General features: G+C 43.9%; 1 protein-coding gene across 1 annotated transcript in view; it reads left to right on the top strand.

Annotated features, from left to right (window-relative positions):
- LOC130299346 (uncharacterized) overlaps positions 1 to 4,667 on the top strand; it is a 32,396-nt gene extending 27,729 nt beyond the window's left edge. Inside the window, exons 11-12 of the mRNA XM_056551439.1 lie at positions 316 to 686; positions 4,350 to 4,667. Coding sequence (XP_056407414.1) covers positions 316 to 686; positions 4,350 to 4,533 — 555 coding nt within the window. The 3' untranslated portion in view covers positions 4,534 to 4,667. The remainder of the gene's footprint in view (positions 1 to 315; positions 687 to 4,349) is intronic.
- The last annotated feature ends 8,328 nt before the right edge of the window (positions 4,668 to 12,995 follow it).

Here is a 12,995-nt window from a genome sequence, read left to right as displayed (position 1 = left end):
ACAGCCGCTAATAAGTACTGGAAGGATTAAGATTTTTTAATAGAAGTAATTTACAAATCTGTTTAACTTTCTGGCACCAGTTGAAGTTTTTCACCGGAGTACCCCTTTAATGTTCTGGCACTGGAGTACCCCTTTAATGTTCTGGCACTGGAGTACCCCTTTAATGTTCTGGCACTGGAGTACCCCTTTAATGTTCTGGCACTGGAGTACCCCTTTAATGTTCTGGCACTGGAGTACCCCTTTAATGTTCTGGCACCGGAGTACCCCTTTAATGTAATTCTACACAATGAGTAATAATTAGAATTATGTTTTTAGGTTTTGTATGAACTTCGGGCCAGGCTGCGCAAAATCGCCCAAGATTCTGGAGAACTGGAAGTAAAATGTTTCCAGCACGACCCAGAATGGCCGACGCTAGATGACGTCCCGCCCTCTAGTAACTACAATCACCCCCGTATCGGGAACGTCTCCTGGTGCAAATGTGGACATTGCCGTCCTATGGAGACTCGGGACGAGAGCGTGTGCTGCCGCGAGGAGGAGGCGCTCGGCATCTACTTCAACACCGGATTGGGCTGCATCACCCAACACCGCGAACTCACCGAATGGAGACTCCAGGAGAAGATTCTGGAGATGAACGCCGTGTTCAGCGGGAAAGTCAAGGCCAAGGAATTAATCACGCGGCGAAATCAGTAAGTTGGGCGTTTTGACGTTTTTCTTTGTATTTTTGCATAAAAATGTTACTAAAGAAAAAAAAGGTTAACCTCTTCAGGACGCAGGGAGTATCCATACTCCCTGCATTCCGAGTCCTTGAGGACCAAGGGCGTATGGATACGCCCGTGGCAATTCCGGTCCCCGCCGCTAGCCAGTTGGGGACCGGATCGGGATGCCTGCTGAAATTATTCAGCTGGCATCCCGGCACATCACCCAGGGGGGCAATTTTCTCCAATTAGGGCTGATCGGGACTCTGGTGACACGATCACCCGGAAAATAGGGATGATCAGAGCTGTCAGCAACAGCACCGATCATCCTGAGGGATAGGAGTGAGGTCGCAGAGCTGCGATTTCCTCCTATCCCCTGCCATTAGTCAGAACGGAGTTCTGACCAATGGCAGCGCAGGACAGGGGGTTGCCATGGCAACTGAAAGTGAAAGTAAAACGATCTTTACTGTGGCAACCACTAGGAAGGCCAAACTGCAACTCCCAGCATGCCCAGACAGCCAAAGGCTGTCTGGGCATGCTGGGAGTTGTAGTTTTGCAACATCTGGAGGGTTACAATAGTTCCCAAACGGTAGCCCTCCAGATGTTGCCAAACTATAACTCTCAGCATGCCTAGACTGCCCAGGCATGCTGGGAGTTGTAGTTCTGTAACATCTGTCCCTTCAGATTTTGCAATTTTCATGACATTTTTGAAAATTGCTGCTCTACTTTGAAGCTCTCTCATTTTTTTCAAAAAGTAAAAATATCTCCATTTTATGAGGCCAAAATAAAGGAGACATATTGTATTTGTGAAGAAAAATAAAATTTATTGGGAATATCCATTTTCCTTACAAGCAGAGAGTTTCAAAGTTAGAAAAATGTTACATTTTCAAAATTTTCATGAAATTTGGGGATTTTTCACCAAAAAAGGATGCAAGTAACACCAAAAATTTACCACCAAAATAAAGTAGAATATGTCACGAAAAAACAATCTCAGAATCAGAATATTCGGTAAAAGCGTTTCCGCGTTATTAATTCGTAAAGTGACGGTGGTCAGAATTGCGAAAAAGGGCTCAGTCCTTAAGGGGTTAAAAGTAAATAGATAACACGAAACAATTTGTGCCACATATAAAAGTGATCTACAGATCGGATGTGGAGCGACGCAGTCCACGCTAGGACGGTATAGAAGCCGGGGGGGGGGGGGGGGGGGGGAGAAAAGCCACAAAAACTGCATCGCGGTGAAGGAGAAAAGTTCACACCAAAAAAAACTGCCAAAAAAAGTCAAAATTGTATATATTTGTAACCTCAGGCAGTTTAGACACTTAAAGGGGTACTCCGCTGCTCAGCGTTTGGAACAAACTGTCCCAAACGCTGGAAGCTCGTGATGTCATAGCCCCTCCCCTCAATGTAAGTCTATGGGAGGGGGCGTGACGAAGTCACGCCCCCTCCCATAGACTTGCTTTGAGGGGGGGGTGACGTCATGAGGGGCATCACGAGCTCTTGGCGCATAAAGGGGTACTCCGCTGCTCAGCGTTTGGAACAAACTGTTCCGAACGCTGGAAGCTCGTGATGTCATAGCCCCGCCCCCTCGTGATGTCACCCCCGCCCCCCTCAATGCAGGTCTATAGGAGGGGAGGCGTGATGAAGTCGTGCATCGAAGGGGGTGGGGTGTAACGTCATGAGGGGGCGGGGCTAATGAAGTCACAAGCTGCCTTTTTTTTCGTCTGACACCGTTGAGCGAGGACTTATCTTTCGCGTGACAAGCGGTGTCATTTTGGCGATACGTGTTACCTTTTTGGATCTTCTTTTTTTTTAATTCCTGATATTTGCACCAAAATTGGGAAATTGTGCGCTTTTTTGTTTTTCTTTTACAGCGTTCACCGCACGGGATAATTTACATTATATTACACGTCATTACGGATATGGCAATACTAGTGTGTGGAGGATTTGTGGGGTTTTTATGATAATACAGGGTTTTATTGGGAAAGAGGCCTTTATTGTTTTACACTTCAACACTTCATACTTTTACTTCATTTATTTTTTTTAACATTTCATACTTTTATTTATTTTTTTACATTTCATACTTTTTATTTTTTTTATACTTCATGTTTTTATTTATTTTTTTATACGTCATGCTTTTATTAATTTATTTTTTTATACGTCATGCTTTTATTAATTTATTTTTTTATACGTCATGCTTTTATTATTTTATACTTCATGTTTTTATTTATTTATTTTTTTTACACTTCATGCTTTTATTTTTTTATACGTCATGCTTTTATTTATTTTTTTATACTTCATGTTTTTATTTATTTATTTTTTTACACTTCATGTTTTTATTTATTTATTTTTTTATACTTCATGCTTTTCTTTATTTTTTTATACTTCATGCTTTTCTTTATTTTTTTATACGTCATGCTTTTATTTATTTTTTTATACTTCATGTTTTTATTTATTTATTTTTTTACACTTCATGCTTTTATTTTTTTATACGTCATGCTTTTATTTCTTTTTTTACACTTCATGTTTTTATTTATTTTTTTATACTTCATGCTTTTCTTTATTTTTTTATACGTCATGCTTTTATTATTTTATTTTTTTACAAGTCATGCTTTTATTTATTTATTTATTTATTTTTTATACGTCATGCTTTTATTTATTTTTTTATACTTCATGTTTTTATTTATTTCTTTATACTTCATGTTTTTATTATTTTTTTTACACTTCATAAAAAATTTTTTTTTTATACATGTTTTTATTTATTTTTTTACACTTCATACTTTTATTTTTTTATACTTCATGTTTTTATTTATTTTATACTTCATGTTTTTATTATTTTTTTTACACTTCATAAAAAAATTTTTTTTTTATACATGTTTTTATTTATTTTTTTACACTTCATACTTTTATTTTTTTATACTTCATGTTTTTATTTTTTTTACACTTCATACTTTTGTTTTTTTATACGTCATGCTTTTATTTATTTATTTACACTTCATCCTTTTATTATTTTATTTTTCACTTTTTTACAGGTTATACTATGAATACCTTTGTACTGCCGCACGGTATAACTGCACTCACTACTGCCTCTGTCTGGACCTCACAGGCTTCCATAGCTGGCAGACCGGGAGCCAGGATCTGCCCTCCTGCTGCCATAGCAACCAGTGGCAACCTGCAACCGTATCGCGTTGCCGTCGTTGGTGAACAGGGGGAGCCCCCTCTCCCTGTCAACACCATAGATGACGTGATCAGGATTGATCACAGCATCTATGGGGTTAATGCTGCCAGGATCGGTGCGATCGCGGCCTCGGCAGCTGCGGCGGGACCCCGGCTGTGATTGACTGATTGTGATTGACAGCCGGGTACCGCAGGAGATCATCAGGACGTATGCGAACATGTCGGGTGCTGGGCTGTGCGCTTATGTCCTATAGCGGGAAGGGGTTAAAAAGTTGCTAAATTTTTGCGCAACTCAATGGAGTGGAGCTGAACTCATCATTCACAGTTCGACATATTTTAAAATGGCAGAAAGGACGAATTGCCCGCCCCCTTGAGTCACATGACTTGTCTATGAATTTTTTTGTGTACAATTATTTAAAAAAAATTAAATAAATGAAATGACCCCCCCCCCCCCCCCTTTTTTTTTATTTTTTCCTGCAGAGTAATCCGGAAGGCGGGGTACAGATCCTTCTCGGTATTCGCGCACGGCGTCCTTGGACCGAAGCATCGGAAGCCGATCCCTTCGTGTGTGGTGAATCTGATCCGCAGCCGATATCCCGACTCCGAGAGGAGACGTCACTGGAGCGAGGACTGCGACGCCTCATACATGGCGCTGGAAGTCTAAAATGGTTTCCTATTCTTCACGATTTGGGTTTAGTTTTAGGGTTTTTTTTTATTCGGTAGTTTTTTTTTTTTTTTTTTTTAACCCCATAAAGGGGTACTCCGGTGGAAAACTTTATTTTATTTTTTTTATTAAATAAACTGGTGCCAGAAAGGTAAACAGATTTGTAAATTACTTCTATAAAAAAAAAAATCTTAACCCTTCCAGTACTTATTAGCTGCTGTATACTACAGAGGAAATGCTTTTCTTTTTGGATTTCTCTTCTGTCACGACCACAGTGACCTCTGCTGTCCATTTTAGGAACTGTCCAGAGCAGAATATGTTTGCTACGGGGATTTTCTCCTGCTCTGGACAGTTCCTAAAATGAACAGCAGAGGTCACTGTGGTCGTGACAGAAGTGAAATCCAAAAAGAAAAGAATTTCCTTTGTAGCATACAGCCGCTAATAAGTACTGGAAGGATTAAGATTTTTTTAATAGAAGTAATTTACAAATCTGTTTTTGTTTTTTAATCAATTGGTGCCAGAAACTTAAACAGATTTGTAAATTACTTCATTTACTTAAAAAAAATCTTAATCCTTCCAGTACTTATTAGCATCTGTATACTACAGAGGAAATGCTTTCCTTTTTGGATTTCTCTTCTGTCACGACCACAGTGACCTCTGCTGTTCATTTTAGGAACTGTCCAGAGCAGGAGAAAATCCCCGTAGCAAACATATTCTGCTCTGGACAGTTCCTAAAATGAACAGCAGAGGTCACTGTGGTCGTGACAAAAGAGAAATCCAAAAAGAAAAGCATTTCCTCTTTAGTAAACAGCCGCTAATAAGTACTGGAAGGATTTTTTTAAATTATTAGTCATTTACAAATCGGTTTATCTTTCTGGCACCAGTTGATTTAAAAAAAAGAAATAAAAAAAATGTTGTCCACCGGAGTACCCCTTTAAGGACCAATCATGTACACGTTCAGGGCATATCGAGAGGGCTCCAGCCTGCTTCATAACTAGTGGCTGATATAATAGTCGGGACGGAGTGATCTCCACTGTAAAGGGGTACTCCAGAGAAATAGAAATGCTTTTAAAGGGGTACTCTGCTGCTCAGCGTTTGGAACAAACTGTTTTGGGAGCTCGTGACGTCATAGCCCCGCCCCCTCAATGCAAGTCTATGGGAGGGGGCGTGACAGCCGTCACGCCCCCTCCCATAGACTTGCATTGAGGGGAGGGGCGTGATGTCATGAGGGGGCGGGGCTATGACATCACAAGCTCCCGTGACAGTTTGTTCCAAACGCTGAGCAGCGGAATCTACAGATTTCAAACATACTTCCATGCTAAAATAAATCTTAATCCTTCCAGCACTTATCAGCTGCTCTGTGCTCCACAGGAAGTTGTGTAGTTCTTAGACCACAGCGCTCTCCGCTGACACCACTGTCCATGTCAGGAACTGTCCTGAGCAGGAGAGGTTTCCTAAGGGGATTTGGACAGTTCCTGACACGGACAGAGGTGTCAGCAGAGAGCACTGTGGTCAGACTGGAAAGAACTACACAACTTCCTCTATAGAGCGTACAGCAGCTGATAAGTACTGGAAGGATTAAGATTTTCATATAGAAGTCATTTACCAGAATTAGACCAGGCTCACTTCTACAAATCACAACCAATCTGAACGTAACACGAAAACTCTCTACCCTACGAGTGAGAAAAATATTGAAAACGATATAAAATTGGCGCTAAAAAAAAATTAACGGCCAAACTAATATATCTAAAAATACATAAACACCAGTCAGGATAAACCCCCCTATATATCATTATTAGAATTTAGTTTTGCCTTATTGTAAGGTTAGGTTCACCTCACGATTTAACCATCAGATTATCGCACCGTAAAATCGGACAAAATCGTATTGCGAAAAACCGTATACAGTATGTAAAAAATGTCTTTGCTATCAGATTTAAAACCGTATCCAAAATTCGTACAGATGAAAATTCCATCCGATTTTTTTTCCATAAAAATCTGATCCGGTTTGTAGAATTAAGACGTTTGCCAATAAAGTTTTCTATATTTGAAGTCTACTGCGCATGCGCACAAAATAATGGTGTGCGATTAATCTGATAGAATCGCACAGTCACACGACTCCATGCGATTTACATAGACATCAATAATAAAATAAAAATCGGACACGATTTTCATCTGGACGAAAAATCGCGGCCAACCACGATTTTACCTCCGATCTTAAATCGTGCAAAATCGGATGCGGATCAAAACTGATGCGTTTGTTGTCTATTATTAAAGGGGTACTCTGGTGGAAAACTTTTTTTTTTTTTTTTTAAATCAACTGGTGCCAGAAAGTTGGGAATCTTAATCCTTCCAGTACTGATTAGCTGCTGAATACTACAGAGGAAATTGTTTTTGGAACACAGTGCTCTCTGCTGACATCTCTGTCCATTTTAAGAACTGTCCAGAGTAGGAGAAAATCCCCATAGAAAACATATGCTGCTCTGGACAGTTCCTAAAATGGACAGAGATGTCAGCAGAGAGCACTGTGCTCGTGATGTCAGCAGAGAGCTCTGTGTTCCAAAAAGAAAAGAATTTCCTCTGTAGTATTCAGCAGCTAATAAGTACTGGAAGGATTAAGATTTTTTAATAGAAGTAATTTACAAATCTGTTTAACTTTCTGGCACCAGATGATTTAAAAAAAAAAATATATATATATGTTTTTCACCGGAGTACCCCTTTTAACTATTGAAATGTTGTTGTAAATCCTGAGCAGTGGCAGCAGATCTGATGCCACAAAGGCCGATCTATTGCTACAGCCTGCCGGAAAAAACATAAAAAAAATGTTTAAAAAAATGTATTTTATTAAAAAAGGGGGTGCTTTCTTAAAAAAAAATTTTTTTTTATTTTTTTTGGTGCATTATTTTTATGCCGTTCAGTGCGCAAATGGCAGAATTCTGGTTTCATCAAACATTGTGGTAAGATAATTTCTCAAAGTAAAATTGGTCCGTACATTCCAACCACCCCTTCCTCCCCCTGCCCCCCCCCCCCAAAAAAAATAAAAAAAATAAAAACAACGCGGCCTCATATGCTCTGTGGATGGAAAAATAAAAGTGTGATGGGTTTTAGAAGTCAAGGAGGAGAAAACGAAAACCCTAAAAAAAAAGATATCTGGCTTGTTCGGGGTTAATAATTATTTTTACCTAGGTAACTGTGTTAAAAAAAAATGTATGTATTTTTTTTTTTATATTTAGAATAAAAAAAAAAAATGGTTTCATAGTGACCTGATAGTAACGTCTGTTCACAGTATAAAAACAACAACACCATAGACAGAATATAAAGGGGTACTCCGCTGCTCAGTGTTTGGAACAAAACTGGAGCCGGCAGCCCGTGATGTCATAGCCCCGCCCCTCCCATAAAGTTGCATTGAGGGGGCTGGGTGTGAAGTCATGAGGGGGCGGGGCTTTGATGTCAAGCTCCCGGCTGTCACGCCCCCTTCCATAGACTTGCATTGAGGGGGAGGGGCTATGATGTCAAGCTCCCATCTGTAACACCCCCTTCCATAGACTTGCATTGAGGGCTTGGGGTGTGACGTCATGAGGGGGCGGGGCTATAGCGTCACGCGCTCCCAGCGTTCAGATGTCACGCCCCTCCCATAGACTTGCACTGAGGGGGCGGGTATAATATCATGAGGGGTTGGGGCTATGACATCACTAGCTCCCGACTCCAGGGTTCGGCTGTCACACCCCCTCCCATAGACTTGCATTGAGGGGGCGGGGCTATGGCGTCACAAATTTCCAGAGTCAGCTCCAGTGTTTGGCTGTCACACCCCCTCCCATAGACTTGCACTGAGGTGCGGGGCGTGATATCATGGGGGTGGGGCTATAACATTACAAGCTCCCAGCTCCAGCGTTCGGCTGTCACGCCCCCTCCCAAAGACTTGCATTGAGGGGGCGGGGTGTGACGTCACAGGCTCCCGGCTCCAGCGTTCGGCTTTCAAGCTCCCTCCCATAGACTTGCATTGAGGGGGCGGGGTGTGATTTTATGAGAGGGCGGGGCTATGGCATCACACGCTCCCAGCATTCAGATGTCACGCCCCTCCCATAGACTTGCATTGAGGGGGCGGGGTGTGACATCACTAGCTCCCGGCTCCAGGGTTCGGCTGTCATGCCCCCTCCCATAGACTTGCATTGAGGGGGCGGGGGTGTGACTTTGAGAGGGCGGGGCTATGGCATCACACGCTCCCAGCATTCAGATGTCACGCCCCTCCCATAGACTTGCATTGAGGGGGCGGGGTGTGACGTCATGAGGGGGCAGGGCTATGACATCACTAGCTCCCGGCTCCAGGGTTCGGCTGTCATGCCCCCTCCCATAGACTTGCATTGAGGGGGCGGGGTGTGATGTCATGAGGGGCGGGGCTATGACATCACGAGTTCCCGACTCCATGGTTCGGAACAGTTTGTTTGTACCCCATTAAATAAAATAAAGTGAACAAAAAGAAAAGATGACCCCTTAGGTAGAGACACATGACAGGAAGCTGCGGGGACCGGGAGCAGTGAGGGCTGGAATACCCACCTAGCAGGGTCACCTTTCATAATGTGTACAGGGATTGTTAGCGTTCACTTACCAAGTCATAACATCTCATGGACATCCGGAACTTTACATTTAAAGGGGTATTCCAGGAAAAAATCTTTTTTTTTTTTTTATATATTTCAACCGGCTCCAGAAAGTTAAACAGATTTGTAAATTACTTCTGTTAAAAAAGCTGCTGAAGTTGAGTTGTTCTTTTCTGTGCTCTCTGCTGACACCTCTGTCTGTCTCGGGAACTGCACAGAGTAGAAGAGGTTTGCTATGGGGATTTGTTCGCAAGACAGGAAGCACTTAAACAGAAAAGAACAACTCAACTTCAGCCGCTCATAAGTACTGAAAGGATTAAGATTTTTTTTTATAGAAGTAATTTACAAATTCTGTTTAACTTTCTGGAGCCAGTTGAGATATATAATTTAAAGGGGTACTCCACCAGAAAACATGTATCCCCTATCCAAAGAAGCCACCAGGGACCACCTAGATGACTCGTTCGGGCAGCATGAAGTTGATCATTCCCTTAAAGGGGTACTCCGCCCCTAGACATCTTTAGCCCCTATCCAAAGGTAAAATGTTGGATCGTTGGGGACCTCCTGTGATCTCGGCTGCGGGACCCCTGACATCCGGTTCACGGAGCAAACTTCACTCTGGGCCGGATGACTTGTAACGTCACAGTCACGCCCCCTCTCATAGACTTGCATTGAGGGGGCGTGGCTGTGATGTCATGAGCCTCCAGCACTGCACCCGACGCTCTATACAAACGCCGGATACAGCAGGGAGATCAGACATCTTATCCCCTATCCAAAGGATAACATGTCTAGGGGTGGAGTACCCCTTTAACCTCTTAAGGACATAGGACGTTCTCTAACGTCCCCGCTACCTGGGCTTTAATGCCCAAGGACGTTAGAGAACGTCCTGTTGTATTTCCGGTCTCTGCCGCTCAGCAGGCATCCAGGGCAAACGCAGAGGGGGGCCATGTAGGCGATCGCCGCAAATCGCAAGGGAAATCGCCCTTGCGATCTGCGGCGATACTGGGCTGATCGAGTCTCTGGGACCCGACCGCCCGGTAATTTCGCATGATCCCGGCTGTCACAGACAGTCAGGACCATGCTGGAGGATAGGAGCGAGGTGGCAAGCCTGCCCCCTCCTCCTATACCCTGCGATCCGTCGGGGGGGGGGGGGGGGGGGGGCGGTTACTTCTTCCCGCCCTGCCCGGCCCCTCGAAGTCCGGAGAGGACGGGAGGAAGACCGGAGGACGCGGCGGGGGACGGGGGAGTGCTGGGGACCGGCCCTGGTACTTACCTCGTCCCTGAAGACCCGGATCCCGGCGATGAAGACGACGGCAATGGCGACAGGTGAGTGGATCTTCAGCCGTGGTCGGGCCCTTTACAGCAATGCACGTCGCCGTAAAGCGACATGCATTGCTGTATTGGGACCCTGTATACTACAACTCCCAGCATGCCCAGACAGCCCTTGGCGTCTGAGCATGCTGGGAGTTGCAGTTTTGCAACATCTGGAGGTCCACAGTTTGGAGACCACTGTGCCCTTCCAGATGTTGCAAAACTACACATACTCAGCATGCCCTTACTGTCCAGGCATGCTGGGAGTTGTAGTTCTGTAACATCTGGCCCTTCAGACAGTTTTGGCATACTGGGAGTTGTAGTTTTGCAACATCTGGAAGGGCACAGATTGGGAACCACTGTATTAGTGGTCTGCTAACTGTAGTTCTCCAGATGTTGCAAAACTACAACTCCAAGCATGCTGGGAGTTGTAGTTCGGCAACATCTGGCTCTAAAGATGTTGCCGAACTACTACTCCTAGCATGCCTGAGAATGCTGGGAGTTGTGGTTTTGCAACAACTGGAGGCACACTGGTTGGTAAACATTGTCCGTTTCCTAACTCAGTGTTTCCCAACCCGTGTGCCTCCAGCTGTTGCAAAACTATAACTACCAGCATGCACTGATAAACTGTGCATGCTGGGAGTTGTAGTTTTGCAACAGCTGGAGGTCCCCCCCCTGTGAATGTACAGGGTACAATCACATGGACAGGGGCTTACAGTGAGTATCAGGCTGCAAGTTTGCGATGCAGCAAATTTTGCGCGGCAGCTCAAACTCGCAGTGGGAAACTCGCTGTAATCCCCTGCCCATGTGACTGTACCCTAAAAATACTACACTACACTAACACAAAATAAAATAAAAAACACTACATATACACATACCCCTACACAGCCCCCCTCCCCAATAAAAATGAAAAACGTCTAGTACGCCACTGTTTCCAAAACGGAGCCTCCAGCTGTTGCAAAACAACAACTCCCAGTATTGCTGGACAGCCGTTGACTGTCCAAGCATGCTGGGAGTTTTGCAACAGCTGGAGGCACCCTGTTTGGGAATCATTGGCTTAGAATACCCCTATGTCCACCCCTATGCAAATCCCTAATTCAGGCCTCAAATGCGCATGGCGCTCTCACTTCGGAGCCCTGTCGTATTTCAAGGCAACAGTTTAGGGCCACATATGGGGTATCGCCGTACTCGGGAGAAATTGCCTAACAAATTTTGGGGGGCTTTTTCTCATTTAACCCCTTATGCAAAGGTGAAGTTGGGGTCTACAACAGCATGTTAGTGTAAAAAAATAAGCCCCCCAAAATTTGTAACGCAATTTCTCCCGACTACGGAGATACCCCATATGTGGGCGCAAAGTCCTCTGGGGGCGCACAACAAGGCCCAGAAGGGAGAGTGCACCATGTACATTTGAGGTGATTTGCACAGGGGTGGCTGATTGTTACAGCGGTTTTGACAAACGCAAAAAAAAAAAAACCCACATGTGACCCCATTTTGGAAACTACCCCCCTCACGGAATGTAATGAGGGGTGCAGTGAGAATTTACCCCCCCACAGGTGTCTGACAGATCTTTGGAACAGTGGGCTGTGCAAATTTTAAATTTCGTACAGCCCACTTTTCCAAAGATCTGACAGACACCAGTGGGGGGTAAATGCTCACTGTACACCTTGTTACGTTCCTCAAGGGGTCTAGTTTCCAAAATGGTATGCCATGTGGGGGTTATTTTGCTGTCCTGGCACCATAGGGGCTTCCTAAATGCGACATGCCCCCCGAGCAAAATTTGCTCTCCAAAAGCCAAATATGACTCCTTCTCTTCTGAGCATTGTAGTTCGCCCGTAGTGCACTTCAGGTCCACTTATGGGGTACCTCCATACTCAGAAGAGATGGGGTTACAAATTTTGGGGGGGTCTTTTCTGCTATTAACCCTTGCAAAAATGTGAAATTTGGGGGGAAACACATTTTAGTCAAATATTTTATTTTTTTTTACATATACAAAAGTCGTGAAACCCCTGTGGGGTATGAAGGCTCACTTTATTCCTTGTTACGTTCCTCAAGGGGTCTAGTTTCCAAAATGGTATGCCATGTGGGTTTTTTTTTGCTGTTCTGGCACCATAGGGGCTTCCTAAATGTGAAACGCCCCCCGACCAAAATTTGCTCTCCAAAAGCCAAATATGATTCCTTCTCTTCTGAGCATTGTAGTTCGCCCGTAGTGCACTTCAGGTCCACTTATGGGGTACCTTCATACTCAGAAGAGATGGGGTTACAAATTTTGGGGGGTATTTTCTGCTATTAACCCTTGCAAAAATGTGAAATTTGGGGGGAAACACACATTTTAGTGAAAAAATATATATATTTTTTTACATATGCAAAAGTCGTGAAACACCTATGGGGTATTAAGGTTAACTTTACCCCTTGTTACGTTCCCCAAGGGGTCTAGTTTCCAAAATGGTATGCCGTGTGAGGGTTTTTTGCTGTTCTGGCACCATAAGGGCTTCCTAAATGCAACATGCCCCCAAAAACCATTTCAGAAAAACGTACGCTCCAAAATCCCCTCGTTGCTCCTTC

The sequence above is a fragment of the Hyla sarda genome, chromosome 1 (genome assembly GCF_029499605.1).
Source record: "Hyla sarda isolate aHylSar1 chromosome 1, aHylSar1.hap1, whole genome shotgun sequence".
In the NCBI taxonomy this organism is placed as follows: domain Eukaryota; kingdom Metazoa; phylum Chordata; class Amphibia; order Anura; family Hylidae; genus Hyla; species Hyla sarda.
The sequence above is the reverse complement of the archived record's forward strand: the minus strand, read 5'-3'. Positions and strand labels throughout refer to the sequence as shown.